The sequence below is a fragment of the Podarcis pityusensis genome (genome assembly GCF_964106645.2).
Source record: "Podarcis pityusensis genome assembly, chromosome: 2".
NCBI classification, from domain to species: domain Eukaryota; kingdom Metazoa; phylum Chordata; class Lepidosauria; order Squamata; family Lacertidae; genus Podarcis; species Podarcis pityusensis.
In genome coordinates this window covers 39,192,281-39,211,496 of record NC_138029.1, presented here as the reverse complement: position 1 = coordinate 39,211,496, position 19,216 = coordinate 39,192,281, and the positions used below count along the sequence as shown (strand labels likewise).

General features: G+C 42.3%; 1 protein-coding gene across 3 annotated transcripts; it reads right to left on the bottom strand.

Annotated features, from left to right (window-relative positions):
- Positions 1–313: 313 nt before the first annotated feature.
- FN3K (fructosamine 3 kinase) lies at positions 314–9,727 on the bottom strand. 3 transcript variants are annotated; one of them, XM_080994025.1, is made up of 6 exons: positions 9,435–9,727; positions 8,387–8,538; positions 7,458–7,549; positions 6,541–6,623; positions 5,490–5,612; positions 314–2,745 (listed from the first exon to the last, which is right to left on the bottom strand). In XM_080994025.1, exons 1-6 carry the CDS (start codon positions 9,573–9,575, stop codon positions 2,407–2,409), a joined length of 930 nt encoding a protein of 309 aa, XP_080850151.1. In that variant the 5' UTR covers positions 9,576–9,727; the 3' UTR covers positions 314–2,406. The 3 variants fall into 3 exon arrangements, with proteins under 3 accessions (XP_080850151.1, XP_080850152.1, XP_080850153.1); XM_080994026.1 differs by having other exon boundaries at positions 9,469–9,616; XM_080994027.1 differs by lacking the exon at positions 9,435–9,727 and adding an exon at positions 9,141–9,366.
- Between the last annotated feature and the right edge of the window lie 9,489 nt (positions 9,728–19,216).

The window sequence follows — 19,216 nt, the reverse complement described above, 5'->3', positions numbered from 1 at the left end:
CCTGCAGGTCCCTATGCTTATCTGTAAACAGATTTGAGACTATTGTTTCCATGTTTTTTATCCTGCTTATCCTCCAAGAAACTCAGGACAATATGCATCATTCTCTTCCCACACCACTTTTCATCTACAGAACAACCCTGAGATATAGATATGTTGATTGGCTTGAGATCACCCATAAAGTGAGCTTCATGGCTAGTGAAAGGATGGTTTGGTTGCAATGGTGAGGGGATACATGCTCATAATTATTTTTCCAGTCTCACAACTATGTTGAACCCACTCTCACTTATTTGCTGATAGCAATTATAGTTACAAATTCTGTGTGCAATGACAACATTTTATTTGGATTGCATATTACATACATAGTAAGTGTAGCACAGCAATTTTCATTCAAATTCTGTATACTTAAAAAGTGAGCTTGCTAAGCCTTCGATCACTTGACAGCTTTAATTTCCACTTTCCTATCATAAATGAGGATTGCTCAAACATTCCATTTAACCCAGAATGATGATTCTCACACTATCACAAAATTGAAAAAAAAAATACTTTAAAATTCTACATGCTACATGTCCTGCGCTATGAAAATGCACATCATGGGTAAAGCATGCCAAACAATGATACCTAATGTTTATTTCAGTACATGCATACCTCATTTTATTGCACGTCGCAGATACAGTATTGCTCTTTTAAAAAATTAGGAAGCAAGCCCCCTGCTGCCATCAACCCGCTTCTGGCCACGATAATGGTGCGGCTAGGACTGGAGCTGGGTTTCTCCCCTCCCACCCATGCAGCCAAGGGGGAGGGGCTGGGTCAATAGACTACACTATAGTGAAAAGGTAACTTTTCACAGGGAAACCAACAAAAAAGCGACTCACTTTATCGCAATATTCGCTTTATTGTGGTGGGCTGGAACCGAACCAGCAATATCTCTGAGGTATGCCTGTACTCACTTACTTTCTTTATTATTTCATTATGTACAATAACCAGGGCAGACAACCCTAACACTAAAACAAAATAAGCACGCTTTGAAATACTTCTAACATGTTTCAGTCACTTGCAGTTGTATGTAAGGAATGCAATTTATTGACCCAATCCTTTTAACATTTTTGAGTTTATCCGTGTAATGCAATCCCATTTTTTTATTCAGCAGTAACTCCCACTGTGTTTGGTGATACTGGATTCCAGTTCCCATCAGACCCAGCCAGCACAGCTAGTGATCAAGGATGATGGAAGTTGTAGTTCAGCACCCTCTGGAAGGCCACAGTGGCTTCCCCATCACTGTTGTCAACCTGCAGCCTTATCCGTATTAAACTGGTTTTTAAAAAGGAAGAAATTAGTGTTATAGTACTAGGACTACAGCTGCAGTGTTGGCAATCTGCTGGCTCCTGAAAACATACCTGTTTAGGCAAGGATTCCCTTGAATTAAAGTTGATATTTTATTGCTTTAACTGTTTTCTGTTTAATTATTTGTTTTGTTGTCTATTTTAATCACGAATGTACCGAGGGCCTTCTTGGTAGTGGCGCCCACCCTGTAGAACACTCTCTCACCAGATGTCAAGGAAATAAACAACTATCTGACTTTTAGAAGACATCTGAAGGCAGCCCTGTTTAGGGAAGTTTTTAATGTTTGATGTTTTATTGTGTTTTTAATATCCTGTTGGAAGCCACCCAGAGTGGCTGGGGAGGCCCTGCCAGACGGGCGGGGTATAAATTATTATTATTATTATTATTATTATTATTATTATTATTATTATTAATGTTGTTATTTATTTTAAACTGTTTGAGCAAGGGAGTCATTACATCCACACAAGCTGGTGTACATGTTTACATGGGCTCTCAGGTTTGCAGTCTTTGTTGATATCCAGTTGTGACATCCCACTTGCCCAACAGTCTTCCATTTGTGCAAACGGAATGACTCCATCATTCTCCCCTCCCCCACCCTTCTGCTCCTGTATCCCCACAAAATAAAGTTGTGGGACCCTCCTGAGCAGAGTAAAGAATGCAGGAGGAAGGAGAGGAAGGAGAATAACATCACATCCACTGGCACAGAGACTGGATCTTCTCCACTGCATTTCTGCAAATGCTGTTTTTGAAATCTACTATTCTGGAACTCTCAATTATCCTGCTTGTACACTTTGCTACAGAGTTCACTCCCTGGAACAACAAACAGCACACAGTTTTCCTACCTTATCAAAGTGGTCATTAATATGCTGGTTGACAATTAAGAGAATGCAAAAAATACAAAACCACTGCAAGCATTTTGTGAGGAATTAAATGTGTACAAATGTCACCTTAGCTCTTGCCTTTTGTAACTTTCAGGTGACTTCCCATCCTCTTTAAAACATTGTAGCAGATGTTGTTCTAACATCAAACAGGAGATCACTTACTCAGGATGACCATGTTTGAGGGTTACTTTAAAAGCTTTCGCATAACATTAAGAGTGGGCCCCCGGTATCCTGTCCCAAAATGGTTCCAGTGGTTAATATAGTTAAATAGCTGGTAAAGTTTGTTGCGCTTTTCAAAGCCTGGAGCTTTGGGGATTTTGCTGTGGTAAGCAGAGAAGAAAGAACTGCTAAAGCCACCAAACATCATAGAAATTGCAAGTTCAAATTCTGAATGACCGTAGAAACAAGCAGGGTCAAAAAGAATTGGACCGGAGTCATCTTCAGCTACATTTCCTGCCCACAGGTCCCCATGTAGGAGGGCAGGAATTATCTCCAGGTCACAAAACATCTCCGGAATCTTTGGCTGTAAAAAAGCATAAACAAAAAAACCTTTAAAACTGTCTAAAGAAAAGTAGAATATTGCTTAATAAGACCAATATAAGGCCTCAAAACATATAAATCAGAATGTATATGAAGTCCTGAATGTTGTGTCTTTTTATTTGCTTTTAGCATAATTTTTACATTTTATATATATACTATGAGTTTTGCTGTTTTGAATAACATGATTTAACCTATCACTATGATTTTGCCTGATGGACTACAGTGGTACCTCGGGTTAAGTACTTAATTCGTTCCGGAGGTACATACTTAACCTGAAACTGTTCTTAACCTGAAACACCACTTTAGCTAATGGGGCCTCCTGCTGCTGCCGCGCTGCCAGAGCACAATTTCTGTTCTCATCTTGAAGCAAAGTTCTTAACCTGAAGTACTATTTCTGGGTTAGCGGAGTCTGTAACCTGAAGAGTATGTAACCTGAAGCGTATGTAACCTGAGGTACCACTGTAATGGGTAATGACCGGGATATTTTTCTTGATGAATTGGGAATCTATCACCTGACTTTGGAATGTGACACTGATCAGAGCTAGGGGCAGTGGGAGAAAAATGTGGCGTAAGAATTTAGAATCAGAAGGTCAACAGCTCTGCTTTTAGCTGAATTAGAAGCAGCTGAGAGGGAGCCTGCAGTGGGCCAAGAAATCCCTCTTGAGAATCCACTACTGGATCATCAGTTTTCCTGCATCCTGTAGGAGTGCCTATTTGCCTCCAACATGCTCTGCTTTCATTGAGCAAGCATAAAGACCTTATGGTGTCTTTGTAATATTTATTTTATATACAAATATACAACAAATATTGCAAAGACACCATAAGGGCTTTATGCTTGCTCAGTGAAAGAAAATAAAACCTTATAATGGAAAATCCATGGAATTTTCACCACTAGTGAAAATGGGGAGCAAATATCAATGCGTTTTTGTTAGCCTCCCTAATGGAATGAGCAATAATTAATTAATTAATTAATTAGACTTTTATTGTCATTGTACAACCTGTGTACAATGAAATTAAATGAGCCTCCCTCTCCCCCCCCAATCTCTTATCAAACAACACACCACCTTGCAAGTCAATTTCATTATGTTATTTTCCGTTCAACAGCCTAACAGCCCACTGATAAAAGCTATTTTTTAGCCTGTTGGGACGGCTGATTATACTTCTATATTTCCTGCCTGAGTGTAGAAGATTAAAGAGGTGATGGCCGTGGTGTGGGTCGTCCCTGAGAATTTTTCTCTCTCTCCTAAGGCAACGATCCCTTGCGATGTCATCTAGCGGACTCAAGGGACAGCGCATGATATCATGTGCTGTTTTCACCACCCTCTGTAGAGACTTTCTGTCCGTGGCTGTCAGGCCAGCAGACCACACTGTAATACAATATGAAAGGACACTTTCTATTGTGGACCAGTAAAAAGAGTTCATCAATTGTTGTTCAACATTATTCTTTCGCAAGACCCTGAGGAAATGGAGTCTCTGTTGGGCCTTTCTGACCATCTGAGTTATGTTGATTTTCCAAGTGAGGTCCTCACCAAGGTAAACTCCCAGGAATTTAAAGGAGGAGACTCTCTCCATACAGCCCCCCACCGATATACAACGGGGCAGGTTCCCCTCTCTTCCTCTGGAAGTCCAACACCATCCCCTTTGTCTTACTAATATTTAGGTGCAAGTTATTCTCTAAGCACCATGTAGATACTTTTTGAACCTCCCCCTTGTACGCTGTTTCATCTCCACCTGCAATTGGGCCCATTATGGTAGAGAAGAAATACATTTAAATAAACCAGGCCCCAACTAAAGAAACATGGCAAGAAAAATTGACAGACTATGCAGAACTGGCAAAACTGACATATAAGCTACGGGACAAGGATAACTGTGACTTTAAAGATGAATGGGAACCCTTTACAAAGTATTTGAAGACACAATAAAGTGAACTGGACTCCTTGGCAGGTTTTGAATAAACATTCACAAACTTTTTATTGATAATAATCAGCTAAATAGTTTGAGGATCTATACAACTTAGTAACATGCAGAAAACAGCAGTCTCAGAGAAACCAAAGACTGGAACTGAGGGAAGTCGGGGGGGGGGGTGTGGGGGGAGGGAAAATTGGGAAAAAACAAGGATGGTATGCTTTTGGATAATATGTCTTGTTTTAATTTTGAATAAAAAAACTTTAAAAATAATTAAAAAAAAATAAACCAGCCCCCACACTCATTTTTCTATTACAACAAATTTGAAAACAGGGCTACACAAATACAATAAACGTTAATACAGTCATGTGTGAATGCAATTCTAAATTATGAAAACGGCAGGGAACAGGGGTTTGAGGTAGAGGAACCCAATGGAGACCGTGGGTTTTCAGTCCAGCAAAGTTTAGGCCCATCCTTCTGGGAAACTTGGCTCAGCGCTAGCTTTGTATCTACTTGAAAGATGGTCCAAGATTTAAATAAACAAAACCCCACTGGCATGCTAGTCAAGCTCCAAAAGTTCCTGATCCCACAAATAATACCATCCTTGATGGGGAGCAGCAGACAAACTAAAGTGCAAATGTATAGACTGGGCACTTGCTTGAGAAAGCAGGCTGGATAGGAAGGAGACCTCACATCTATAGTAAAATTCTGTCAGAGTGAGGTGGCAAGTTGGAGATGCAAGCATGTTTCCAGCTTAGCCTCAGTGCCTTATCTCTCACTCTCTCTTTCTCATATTGTGGCAGTCTAGCATCTCTCACCTACCTTTAACCGAGACCACAATTCCCTTGCTTCTCTGTCTCTGTAATCTCTCTCAATCAAATCCATTTGGGCTTGGAGACGGTGACGTATGAAGAAAGTGGGCCAGTCACTTTGCCATTCATTCACCTACAAAGCAAAAATATGCCAGGGGGTTGGTCTAGATCAAGGGTCTGCAACCTTTAAGACAAAAAAAGCCACTTGGACCCGTTTCCGAAGAAAAAAAACCTGGGAGCCGCAAAACCCGTCATTATAAAAATAACTTTTTTGTCACTTTTTTATTATTTCTTTGTTTGACCCCTCAGAATTACTCCTCCTCATAGAAATAAACGTTAAATTAACAAGTTACCTTTTTTTGTGTGAGTGTTCTTCACTCCCCTTCAAAACAGTGACCAGCGTACATGCCCCCTTTCAATGCAGTGACCAGCGTACATGCCCCTTACAGTGTAGTGGGCGGGCGGGAAGGTGACGTCGGGACGGTGCGTGACTAACGCACGCACCGCCCCCATGCGACGTCACAGCCAGTACAGTGCCCGCCACAGTGGGGAGTGTCGGGGCGCACAATGCGCCTCCTCCCCTCGCTAGTATCCGCCCTGGAGCCGCGGCAAAGGTGTAAAAGAGCCACATGCGGCTCCGGAGCCGCGGGTTGCAGACCCCTGGTCTAGATCATGGGTAGGCAAACTAAGGCCTGGGGGCTGGATCCGGCCCAATCGCCTTCAAAATCCGGCCCACGGATGGTCCAGGAATCAGCATGTTTTTACATGAGTAGAATGTGCCCTTTCATTTAAAATGCATCTCTGGGTTATTTGTGGGGCCTTCCTGGTGTTTTTACATAAGTAGAATGTGTGCTTTTATTTAAAATGCATCTCTAGGTTACTTGTGGGTTATAGGAATTTGTTCTCCCCCCCCGCAAAAAAAAATATAGTCTGGCCCCCCACAAGTTCTGAGGGACAGTGGACCAGTCCCCTGCTGAAAGTTTGCTGACACCTGGTCTAGATGTCTTTAAGGGTCCCTTCCAACTTCTCTTTCTTTTTAATAAATAAAAGGAGGAGCTTACCTGAGCTATATAGCCACAGCAGGTGACAATGTGGAATCCAAACTTATCCACATGATGAGATTCTGTCTGGCCTGCACCTTTCCCTGTTCAACAACAACAAAACTAATCAAAGCAAGGGTGCAAAATGTAAAAGCAGCCAATCCCTCTTCATGCAGAAAGTGGCTACTTTTTGTATCATCATTATATCTGCAAAAGTGTTTTTGACGTTGTAGTACGTTATAAAACCTTAAACTCGAACTAAGCAGCAAATTATTTGTACCACTATCCCTAGCTGCATGCTGTTCAAATTGCTCTTAACACCGTGGTACCTAACAAACACCTCAATTTTCATCCAGAAAAAAACCAACAGCTGTGTGCAAGTCCTGCTAATTTAAGAAGCACTTAAGTGCAACAACCAACTTTCTTGGGATGTCACCAACCAAAGTAGGAACTACTATTACAAATTCAGGTAGGTAGCCGTGTTGGTCTGACGCAGTCAATATATATATATATAAATAAAAATTTGTCCAGTAGCACCTTAGAGACCAACTAAGTTTGTTCTGGGTATAAGCTTTCGTGTGCATGCACACTTCTTCAGATACACTGAAACAGAAGTCACCAGACCCTTATATATAGTGGGAGGGTGGGGTGGGGTTTTCCTCAGGAGGGTAGTAGTAGATGGGTGATTGACTCAATGGGTATGGTAAACCTGTGGATGACTGTTAAAGACTGCAATTAGACCTACAGGAAAAAGCAAGGGATAGTATGCAGATGATTAGCATATGTAATGAGACAGGAATCCAATATCTCTATTAAGACCAGGTCCCTCCATAGTTTTCAGTTGCAATTCAGCAACTTCTCTTTCAGGTCTGTTTCTGCAATTCTTTTGTAATGATACTATTACAAAGTTATGTTGGTGCATAGAAACTATACTTTACCAACTGTGTTTTCTTCTTTCTTTATTTTTTCTCCAAGTTTTTGGTTGTAAAGGTGAAGATCTGCTACTTGCTCTCCAAGTTTTGCAGAATATCTAGAAGAACAAAGAAACATATCCCAATATTATGTATCAGGAAATTTCAAAACCAGCTTGATTTTATATACAAACCAAACATTTCACACCAACGTATAGAATCAAAGAGTTGGAAGGAACCCCAAGAGTCATTCTAGTCCAATCCCCTGCAATGCAGGAATCTCAGCTAAAGCATCACTATCTCTAAACAACAGAACCTGGAGTGTCTTTGCATGGTACTCTTGAGGTAACTCAAAGCCAAAACCTTATGGGAATGGCATTAATTTTGTTTTAGGTGCTACATCTACTTTTAATTTTGAGCTGAACTGCCAAAGTGGAAGGGCTGCAAACTTCTGAGTGAGAAAAGCCTTACGTAGCTATGACTTGTGCATCGCTGGCCTTTGGATAGCTGTATCCACACTTCAGTCAAGACCAAATAACAAGATCAAACTTTAACATTTTATAGATATTTTTTTTAAAGTCCTGTGAAGTCTGAATTCTAGCAGTTGGCCCAGTAAACCTCAGGAGGCCAATCTAGCCAAAACATTCCATATAAGACAGATAACATAGTATGGACATTCTCAGACTTCTGACAGATGCATATAATTGTCAAGATACAGCATACATGTTGCCGAAACAAGTGAAGAGAGAAGTCCCCCGCTGGCATAACTTCACTGAAGGCATCCCATAATGCGATGTGGATGTGCGCTTGTTAATTCCCTTAAATTCACTTCCAGAGACATGTTATTTAAAGACAGTAAAACAGACACTTTTCAGAACTGAGAGACAACAGAGCAGAACTATAAATCCAAGTGGCCAATATTTTAACAAGGGGACAGCCGTGTGGCACTGTCTTACTTGCCGAGACTCTTCATTTTGAGGTATTCCATGGCAAATGCTGCTCCACCTCCTGGAAGATCTATCACTTTAATGGGCTGGGGAACCCGCAGAGTGTTGGTTTGCTGAATAGCTATTAAGCTTGCCATTTCACCCTCAAACATTGTCCTAGCCTGGTCAGAAAGAATAACGTTACTGAAAACACTTATCTGGCTGTGCATTAGGACTGTGTGTGCATCAGTTATTTAGATTTGTGTCTTGTCCTACCCCAAGAAAATATATATCTACACAGAGAGAGAGAGAGAAATGTACATGGGGAAAGTAGGCCAATGAGAGAATTATTAAGCCTTGTGTACAAAGTGAGAAAACATCTGCTGCAGTTTGAATTCATTTGGCTGATCAGCATAACGTTGACCTGAACATTCTCTTTGAATAGATCTGCACATTCATTTGCACACCTACGGGGAAATCGGCACAATACAGTAGGCGTTTCTCACTTTGGACAAACGAATCTACGTATGTTTATTCTGCTTGATTTCCCACGTCAAAATTCGCACCATAAAAAATGCTTGGAAAGAGCTGAGGCTGGTTAAAGGAGGAGGCAGGTATCCACCACCATACAGGCATGCAGATTACAACATTACATCTAAATGTTTGCAACACAGTATTTCGCTTTGGCTGCAAATTTCTAGAGGCAAAAAACATGGGGCTTTTAGAGCAAGTGCTTTGAAGTTTGGGGCAGCCCCAATTGGATTCTTATTTCAGACATACACACCCGTTAAAATCGCTGCATATATCTTCTAAAGATTACACTCGATGATCCAGCTATAGAAAACTTATTGCGCCCCCTGTGCAGTCAAGAGTTCGAAACTCTTTTCGAACGAGTTTGATTGTGGCGCAGATTGGAATACAGTGCTGCAGACCTCTCCCCAGAATTCGCCCAACATACGAGCTTTCAACTAGCCAATCACCGTCTGTTGCCAAGTTACGCCCCCCTCCCAGTCTCCCCTCATGCCCAACTGCAGCCATATATTAGTATTTAGGGAGCTCTATCAATATCGCCGTGAACCTGAGGCTTGTTGTTGATTTTAACGAACACTCGCCCGTGGTCGGTTTCATAGCTCTGCCCTTGGCTTATGCACCCTCCTCCCGAGCTCCCAAATGCCTTCAGCACGGTGGTTTTCAGTTCGGATTTCAGCAGTTTTTCCATGGCTCTGAAATGCTGGCCGCGGCCGCTGCGCGCCTTCCCTCCGCCTACAGCTTTATGCGGGTCTCAGCAGCCTTTGCGGCAAAAGGCAAGCGGAGCTGACGCGAAGCAAGCGGGGCGGGCGGGTGGAGGGGGATGCACAATATGAATAAGCGGGGAGAGAAATTCGGGGATATTATTCTGCAAAATGCTGTTCTCATCTACAAGGGGTAACCGTGCAATAAAGCAAATTAAATAACATTAAATTTGCTGCAATCCAACGGGGTCGGCCGGCCTACTTTCCGAGGCCTTCCGACGCTGCCCTGAGAGCTTCTGGTATTTGTAGTTCGTCAGCCTGATTCCCCCCCCCCCCGCTTTGGACTGACTCCCCTCCCGCACTCCGCCCCCCCCATGCTCACATGGGCACTAGAGAGATAGCATTTTAAAAACAAACCACTAGATGGAGCACGCCTCAATTTTAACCCATCGAATCACATTTTACAGACTGCGGGTGGGGATTACAGCAGCGAGATAGGATTAAAAAGGACATTAAAAAAACCCAGTGAGAATTAGGCTGGGACATTCCAAAGCTGTTTTTGTAAACAACGCAAAAATCGGCTTTTGCATTTCCTGCTGCATCTATAATTTCCCAAACGCTTGTTCTGGTTAGGCTGGGTGCATACCTAAAAGGGCTCTCTTCTGCTTCCCGCCCCCATTTATCAGCACCATTCGCAAGCCGTGTATTCCAGGCTCACGTTATGAAAATGCAAGTAGGAGTGTGGGCTGCTGACTGTTCACACTCGAGCAAATACCTCGGGGCATGATAATGATATTTTAGTTGCTGCTGTGCCATGAACTCCAACATAAACTACCTGCCTCCTTTCTCCAGCCTTCAACTATTGTGGGTTCTGTTGCCCCCCAACTCCATTTCCCCTCAAGCAAACATGGCCTCCAGGTTATGAGGAGTAAGGAAAACAGCCCCCTTTTCAAACCAGAAGCTGTGCTCAGTGAGAAAGAATCAACCTTTTCCATTGCAGCTTTCTCTCCCAAACCAAGCACCTGATTTGGTTGGGGGCATCAGGAACATAACTACCCCCTCACCCTACAAGCCCAAAACTTCCTTCAGACGGGAAAGGAATTGCTGTTGCTCTCCCAGTGGAATTTCTGCCTGTGTCAGCAGTATGGCACTGTGGCACTGAACCATTGCCCCCAAGTCCAGTGCTGGACTTTCCCCTCATAGGAACAAATAACAGCTGTTCACAGGAACAGTGTATCTGTATACAGGTAGGTAGCTGTGTTCTGCCGTAGTCGAAACAAAATAAAATAATTCCTTCCAGTAGCACCTTAGAGACCAAGTAAATTTGTTAATGGTATGAGCTTTTGTGTGCATGCACACTTCTTCAGATAGATACAGTGTATTTGTAGTCCTTCCGACCTCAGCCATTAAGAATATGGCCTGCTCCTGCCCAGCTGCTTCCGAGTTTCTGTTCTCGGTCTTGCCAGATTTTAGGAGAGATGTTGGAACGTTAGAAAACGGGATAGAAAAGGTACTCTGCCATCTATACAGTATTGTCTTCCCGCTGCCAACACCAATAGACTTTGTACTGCATCACTTCTTGCAGTCATCTCACTGCCCTCCAGTGGCCGACCAAAACAGGGATTCTGGAAAACTGGTACGGCTACAAATCGTTCCTGCATCCGCACTGTGGAGACATATAAAATCATAGAGTCAGGATTATTTACATGTCCAGTTTATGTGGACTATGTGCCAGCCAAGAAATCTGAAATTAACACCATAGCTATGACTTTTAAAAATACAAGGTAACTGCACTTTCAGATCAGGCTCACTACCAAAATTATGTACTGTATGTCTGTCTTCACCCTTAACGGATCTCAGGTAGGAGGGCTGGAAAATGCTTCGCCTAAGACCTTGGAGAGACTCTACTAATAGGGTCACCAGCACATGACATCTGCAAAAGCCTCCTTTAATTTAAAGAACGCTGTTTGTTTTCTCTGCTCAGTTACTATTTGCACCGGGTGGGATTCACTTAATGAGTCTCATAGGTGGAAGCCCTGCACAAAGGGCTTCTGCTTGTGTAATGGGGCTTTCCTTCCTCATCTCTCTGAGTGTAACCCCTGCACCCCCTTAAATTGACTCAGGAGGATTGGGATAACCCCCAGACTGGCACACTGGTGGAGGAGGGGGGGTTGCTTCATTTGCACTGACAAAACAATCAGAAGAGTATGACAATGAATTCCTTCCACTGTCCCAGTATGTCCTGCATTGAACACTCCCTCTTAAACATAACCCCATTCAGTTGAAAGCCAGAATTGGACACCATTGTCCCTTCCATTCTGAATTCAGGAGAAGTGCACAGAGCTTATTTCTGTGAGTGAGCGCAGCAGTGGCTGATATAGATGTTTTCACACACACACACCACATACACAGTTTTGTGATCCTTTCTCTTTTTCTGTTCTTTCAGGTGTGGCAGCTGTTTTGTGTTATGCTACACCACCAGCAGTTTTATGGCCCCATTGCATCCATTTTGTGACACTTCTCAAAATTCTAATGTGCCCACTTGCCCAAAGAGATTGGTGATCCTGATGTTAGAGGATTCAATACTGGGTTAAATAGATCATAACAGCTTCACTTCCGGGTTGGCGCCATCGCCGAATGGCGGACTCCCTCCGAGCTCCGGAGGGAGTCTGCTCAGCAGGGGCTGGGTCCTACCGCACCGGCGATGCGGGGACCCTTAAAAACCACGGCCACGAGGGCCGTGGACATGGAGACTCGGCTGGCACCGTCAGCGCCCTCCCGACTCGTGAAGGAGCCTTTTTAAAGGCTACGGATCGGGTGCCGGGGAGAAGCGTGGTGCTTTGAGTCCTCTGCTATCCCTGCCGAGCGCAGCCGCATGCCATCCGGTGGAGAGCGCTGACTTCTTCTATTGAAAATTCGGACTTTTTAACAACAACCCGTGAGTAATTTGGAAATTGGGTTTAAAAGGAGAAAAAAAAGAATTTCTTTTCGAATTGGACACGAGCGGGGGGGGATCCAAAAAGGAAGTCAGTCCCCCCCCCTATTGTAAACCTTCCAAGACAAGGACGGGGAAACCAAGGTCCAAAAAGATTTGTATTGCTGTTAAAAACTAAGAATTCCACGATGGGGAACCATAAGAACTGTGCTGGAGGATGAATTGAGGGAGAAGAAACGTAACCCCCCCCCCTGGGAACCGGGGTGATTGAAGAGAGAGCCTGGTGAAAAGAGTCGGAGATTTTGACAGCTGTCAAAGTAGCTGTCAAAGTCGGAAAGCAGAGAGGATTTTATTATGAGAACTTTGCTGGCTAAATCTGTTACAATTTGTTACAACTTGTTAAAACTTGGATACAAAATGGCGAAAACATGGATAACAATTGGACTTTTGGACTAGAGAAAACAAAGTTACAACAATCCCCCTAGAGGAGTTCCGGGACATTACAAAGATGGTCGTAAGTGGAAAAATACCATTGGAATTTTACAGGACTGGTTATCTTCTGGGAAAGCTGCAAAACGGAAATAATATTTTGTCTACAGGGTGTTCAGCTAAAGGAGACAATAGAATTTTCTATTGAAGAAAGGAAGGGACTGAACGCAAGTTTTTGTTCCTGAATAACAATAATCCCTGCAGACTTACTAAGCTTCTGAATTAGAACGTTTCAGCAGCGGAACAAGAGGAAACTAGACTACAATTTGGAAAGAACAATGGGGGGAGCTTTATTAAAGATCTGAAGTTAAGTGTTTTAAAAATAATAAAAAAAAAAGAAAAAAAAAAAGCCAGCAAGGAGTTGGGGGAAACAGGCGATTTATGGATTGTAAGAATTCCAGGCGGATAACATGGTTTGGTGGCCAGGGGGAAATTAAACCGGGGACAGGGGGGGAGAACTAAAATCCAAAGGCTTGTCAATTTCTTTTTTTGAACTGGCTTTGTTTCATCTATTATATCTTTTATTTCTTATTTTTGATATTTCCATTATGTGGGGTGTCATTATTATTAAAAAAAAGGGAAATTGTGGAATAAAAATGGGGTGGGCCCTGGGAAAGAAATTTTTTGTTTTCTTTTTTATTAAGGGTATTGATGAGGAATGTAGAATTTTTAAATTCGAATAATGATCTAAACAAATTAAGTTTTTTTTTTTTTAATCAGAACCGAGAGCTTGTGGAGTCAACAACATGAAAAAGGAATATGATAGGGGTGGGGGAAGGGGGGAGTCCCAGAAAGTGGATATATGAAAATAAGGTTCCGAATGTGTTTTAATTCTTTCTTTCTGTATTTTTGAAAATTTTAATAAATATTATTTAAAAAAAAAATAAAATAAATAAATAGATCATAACAGCTTCAAATTTCATTTATATTTCCCCCTACCCCCCCCCATTCTCTTCCCCCCAAACTGTATTTTGTGTTCCTTCCACAGCTGATGACTCCTGGTCTCGATGGCTGCTATATGGTTGAGTTCGTAGTCTCACATTGTTTGGAAATTGCTGTGCTGACTGGATCATGAGGCAATCAGTGGTCAGAGGGGAGAGAAACATGTACAGATGCTCAACCTTTCAGTTGTTGTTTGATGTGGTCAACTCTGGTCTAATTTCCCCTTAATGTCTAATCTTGTGAGCTCATATAGATCAACTGAGGTAATGACTTCTAGCTTAGAGAGTAATTACAGAAGCATTTCCCCAGATGTTGTCCCAGGTCTAAAGAGAGAAATCTGAAACAAGCCACATCTGGTTTTGCCTGTACCGTAAACAACAGTAATGCCTGGTTTGGTTAACTAATTGAATTTAAGAGATAGCATCAGGTATATCATGGAAAGAGATATAAAAGCAATATCCCTCTAGATAAGCCAAAAATACACAGGGATGCTGATTATCCCTGTGACTCCATCCACCATTACCCGACTGATGACACTGATACTGCAATAGGTTTGCTAATTCTGAAGCTCCTATACAACAATGCTTATCCAATATCCTCTATAGGTTAAGGTTTTATTGCAGAGCAGATTTAAAAGTAGATTAGATGAAAAACAGAACAATATGAAAAGATTAGGAGGTGCAGAGGGGGCAGCAAAAATTATTATGAACTTAGATGATTTGGAAAGAGAACTGGTCAGAACAGATGAAGAGAGGAAAGAATCCCTAGAGCAAGAATTGGAGGGCACTAATTGAGCCACGGAAGAGCAGAAAAGGGACAAAGAAATAGATACAGTTGAAGAAGAGCATCTGAGAGGGCCCTGGATGTAGACGACCCTTTTGCCCCAAGATTGTGTGTGTCACGCAGGGAGAGTTCAGCAGCATGTAATTTATATAATATTTTTTTCTACATTTCCATCCCATCTTCCCACCCTAAAATAGCATCCTCACACTAACCATCATCATAGAACAACAGTTAATATAAAACAATAACTAGAAATACCGAAAGGCAAGAACGGCAGCCTTCAGTAAATCAAATGTCAATAACATGTTTTCCGCTAGAACCTTGAGGTGCAAGAAAGGGAACCAGCTGAATCTTCCACATCAGAGAGTTCAACAGCTAAAGCGCCACCACCGAAAAGCCCCTGTCCCACGTACTCACCACTTCACTTGGTAGTGGAACATGGAGACCAAAATAAGCAGGCAAGTTCAATGGCTTTTAGGTATACAGGTCCTAAACTACATAGGTCTCTGAAGGTCAGCATCAGCACTTTGAATTGGGCCTTAAAAGTGATCAGAAGCCAATTAATTTGGTATAGCGTAGATATATACTCCCAACATCGATCTAGCATTTTGCACCAACTGGACACTTTTCAAATGCATCCCCGTGTTGAGCACATTAGAGTATTCTAACCTGCATGGTAAGAGACCTAGCTAGACTGAAGTGATTCTCAATGACTGCTAATGGAATGGCAGCCATGCACTGAACTCCCTTCTCTCTCCACCATATTCTCTTGCAGTATTTACCTGTGTCATGTCATGAGGACATCATTATACATCATGTTTGCCATCAGCATCATTCACTACTGCTGCTGATGGAATACAGAACACTATGATGTCACAATGTGTGTAAATACTATTAATTATTGTGGAGGGGAGAAGACGGAATTCGGCATATTACTGCCATTTTCAATACTGGGCCCACAATTATGTCTTATTTATTTTATTATATAATGCTTATTTATCAAAACATCTAAGCAGTTTACATAAAATATAAAATATGCATTAAAATTATTAATGAAATTACATATTTTTTAAAGTTAGCCTAGTCCCCCCCCCAATATAAATAAAACCAGCAGCTTTCAAAATACACATTGGACAAAAAGTTTTCATAGTTGAAGATAGGCTAAGAAATGCAGTGTAGTAACTGGGAGACGTGAAGTGACCATATGGTGAGAATACTGTGAGATTCAGCGTACATACCACCGCATGAGGCCTCACCTGACCTTTCTGAGCACTTACTTTCATACAAGCTTGCTGGGTAAGAGTTTGCATTTGACATGTTCTAGGACTGGTGTTTGTAGTGCTGGGCCATTATGAGATTAGTGAAGTGGAAGAGAGTATAAAAATAGCATTAAGTAGAAGAAAGACATGATCACGTGGCCCCCTCTTTCCCTAGATGTGCTCCCATCACTCCTTAGAGTGATTTAGTGGGGGGGGGGTGTAGCTGCTTCCTCCTTTTTTCTCATTTCCCAGTGCTAAGTCAGTGATGATGCCAGAGTGTTTACAATGGCTAAGTACTCTTGTGGAGTGATAATGCTGGGTACTAACGGGCTCTTTAATTTAGCCAAGGAAGATAACATGAGAACTAGCAGCTAGAAAGAAAGGCCCAGCAACTCCCAGATGTTGGACCAAAATTGTCAGGAGGCACTTGTTGTTGTTGTTGTTTGGCCTTTCATAGCTGTTTTTCTAATAGACTGTCAAATACAACTGAATAAGTTGCGCTATAACATTGAACTATCCATGCGCCTGAAATCTGGCTGGTTATGTGGTTTCCTTAAAAGGTAAAGGGACCCCTGACCATTAGGTCCAGTCGCGGACGACTCTGGGGTTGCGTTGCTTATCTCGCCGGCGTACAGCATACGGGTCACGTGGCCAGCATGACTAAGCCGCTTCTGGTGAACTAGAGCAGCACACGGAAATGCCGTTTATTTTCCCGCTGGAGCAGTACCTATTTATCTACTTGCACTTTGACGTGCTTTTGAACTGCTAGGTTGGCAGGAGCAGGGACCGAACAAAGGGAGCTCACCCCATCGTGGGGATTCAAACCGCCGACCTTCCGATCGGCAAGCCCTAGGCTCTGTGGTTTAACCCACAGCGCCACCTGCGTCCCACTGTGGTTTCCTTTGGAGCTAATTAAAAACTCAATTTCCTAGCAAGTTTTTGCCTTGTATGTTTATGAAGAAAACCCATACAGGCCCCCCCCCCCCCCGGGGTTTGGAAATTCAAAAGAAGCTTTGTTTGGAAAGGGAGAGTTAGACCTTCTTTTTTTTTATGTTTTCCCATCTTTATTCTGGGATCCTCCCAGTACCGAAACATTACAACAAGGCCAGCAGATCTTACAGCTCAGATGTGATGCACTCCCTAGCTACTGGTTGCAGAAGGCAACTGAAGGCTACATGGTTTGATTAAAAGGATAGGGTTTGCGTCTTCTGTACCATGAAAATAAATAAAAACATTATTTTAAAAGGATAAGATTTGTGAACCTCGTGAAGCACCCTCCACTGATCCTCTCTCATAATTCAAGCACTAGGTTCCTTCTTCCTTGCCCCTTACCATTCCATCCTTCTCTGTGTTAAATAAACACAACTCATGTATATTTTCATAACTTATTGAGAACATAGCATTTGGGGCTTTGTGGTACGTACACAGTTTGGATATTGTTATTATTTGTGCAGAGACTGGTCTATAACTCTACCTAAAGACAAGGACCAGTGGTCTTAAATACATAATCCAACATTCATATTTCAAATGCATTAGCTTCTTTCCCATGTCTAAAATTTCCATTTCTGTTAAGTACCCAGTTCTACATCACTGCCATTCTTTGTAAATGGTATTCCCGTTAATCCAAATGTCTGATTATGTTTTGAATGTCCCACATGTCACTTGAATAAAGTAGCTCATTCTGTATAGGAACTGTTCTGCACTATTAGCTTGCAGCGCAATGTCTGCTTTTGCTTTGCTTCATAGTAATGTGAAAATGTGGAAAGGCTGAGAAAAATGGGTATGGTTACCCGATGCCTTGTCTTTACACAGCATATGCCCTCTGTTCTAACAAGACAGGGCACTGAAAAGCAGAGCCAGCCATGTTGTACAATACACTTGTAAAAGCAGGTATAGAACAGGGGTCAGCAAACTTTTTCAGCAGGGGGCCGGTCCACTGTCCCTCAGACCTTGTAGGGGGCCGGACTATTTTTTTTTGGGGGGGGGATAAACGAATTCCTATGCCCCACCAATAACCCAGAGATGCATTTAAATAAAAGCACACATTCTACTCATGTAAAAACACCAGGCAGGCCCCACAAATAACCCAGAGATGGGTTTTAAATAAAAGGACACATTCTACTCATGTAAAAACATGCTGATTCCTGGACCGTCCACGGACCTGATTGAGAAGGCGATTGGGCCACATCTGGCCCCCGCGCCTTAGTTTGCCTGCCCATGGTATAGTGATAGAGTTGGAAGACACATTGAGAGCCATCTAGTCCAACCCCACTGCTGTGTAAGAATCTTAACTTGCAATCTCCCATCCAATATTGAAACCACATTAGACACTGCTTAGCTTTGCAAATGCACTAGCAGTTCTACTGCTGCACCACTAAGGGGAAAACTGATGCAAACACCACTCCTGACCCCCATATGGAAACTGGCACAATATCCATTTCATCAGCTCATTGTACTTCCATGTGGAACATGCAGTTTAGTTCTTTGCTGGTAAGCCATCTACAGTGCTAACCAGCTACCCACCAATTCAAAGCCAATGTGAAACATGTATATTTGCACTGTTGTAGATGTATTCCGATGGCTGGTCCACCACTGTGTACATATTTATACACCCTTATCACACTGCACATTGTTTGTGCAGTGGTGGAAAAAGATTTGGAGGAGGACATCCTACAGACAGTGGATAATTAATGAAGGCACAGAAAGCTTCCTATCCACATTAAATGACAGTATGAATGGCCACATATTATTCCTGATCTTTGCTGGAGTAGTGTGTGGTTGTCACTTGTGGTTCAAAAGAAGCCGCTGCTGAATTGCATTTTCTAGTCTATTTAAATGTGCATTATCATTTAAAAAAAACAAAGTGTTATGTACTGAAGCCCACAACTTAACACAAAGCACCACCCAACACCTACTCTAGCCAGCCTTTGGCAATCCATGCTGAAATTCAGCATGAGTTTGGCCTTATTATTTTGTCTTCTTCTGGGCTCCCTGCTTTCAGAGAGCACTGCCTATTGTGCACACATGCACACACCTTTGCTACAGCGGTGTGTGCATTTTTGCCTGGAGTGAGCCTTTCTTACGAGACAAATGGACTTTGACATTTGTTAGCAAAAATGTGTCAGCTGTAAAGAATTACCCAAAGGTCTGTTTACACAGTATGTGGCAGGTCCGGCAAAGAAATATGTATTCTATGAAAACACAGAAAGGACTAAAAGAA

What these genes read in the sequence shown, in the direction of transcription:
- FN3K (XM_080994025.1), bottom strand. Translation starts at nt 9,575, where the DNA reads ATGGAAAAACTGCTGAAATCCGAACTGAAAACCACCGTGCTGAAGGCA. An exon ending in GAAAGAAGAAAACACAGTTG is followed by an intron (nt 6,624 to 7,457) that starts GTAAAGTATAGT and finishes GTTGTTGAACAG; the next exon opens with GGAAAGGTGCAGGCCAGACA. An exon ending in GCTGTGGCTATATAGCTCAG is followed by an intron (nt 5,613 to 6,540) that starts GTAAGCTCCTCC and finishes TTTGCTTTGTAG; the next exon opens with GTGAATGAATGGCAAAGTGA.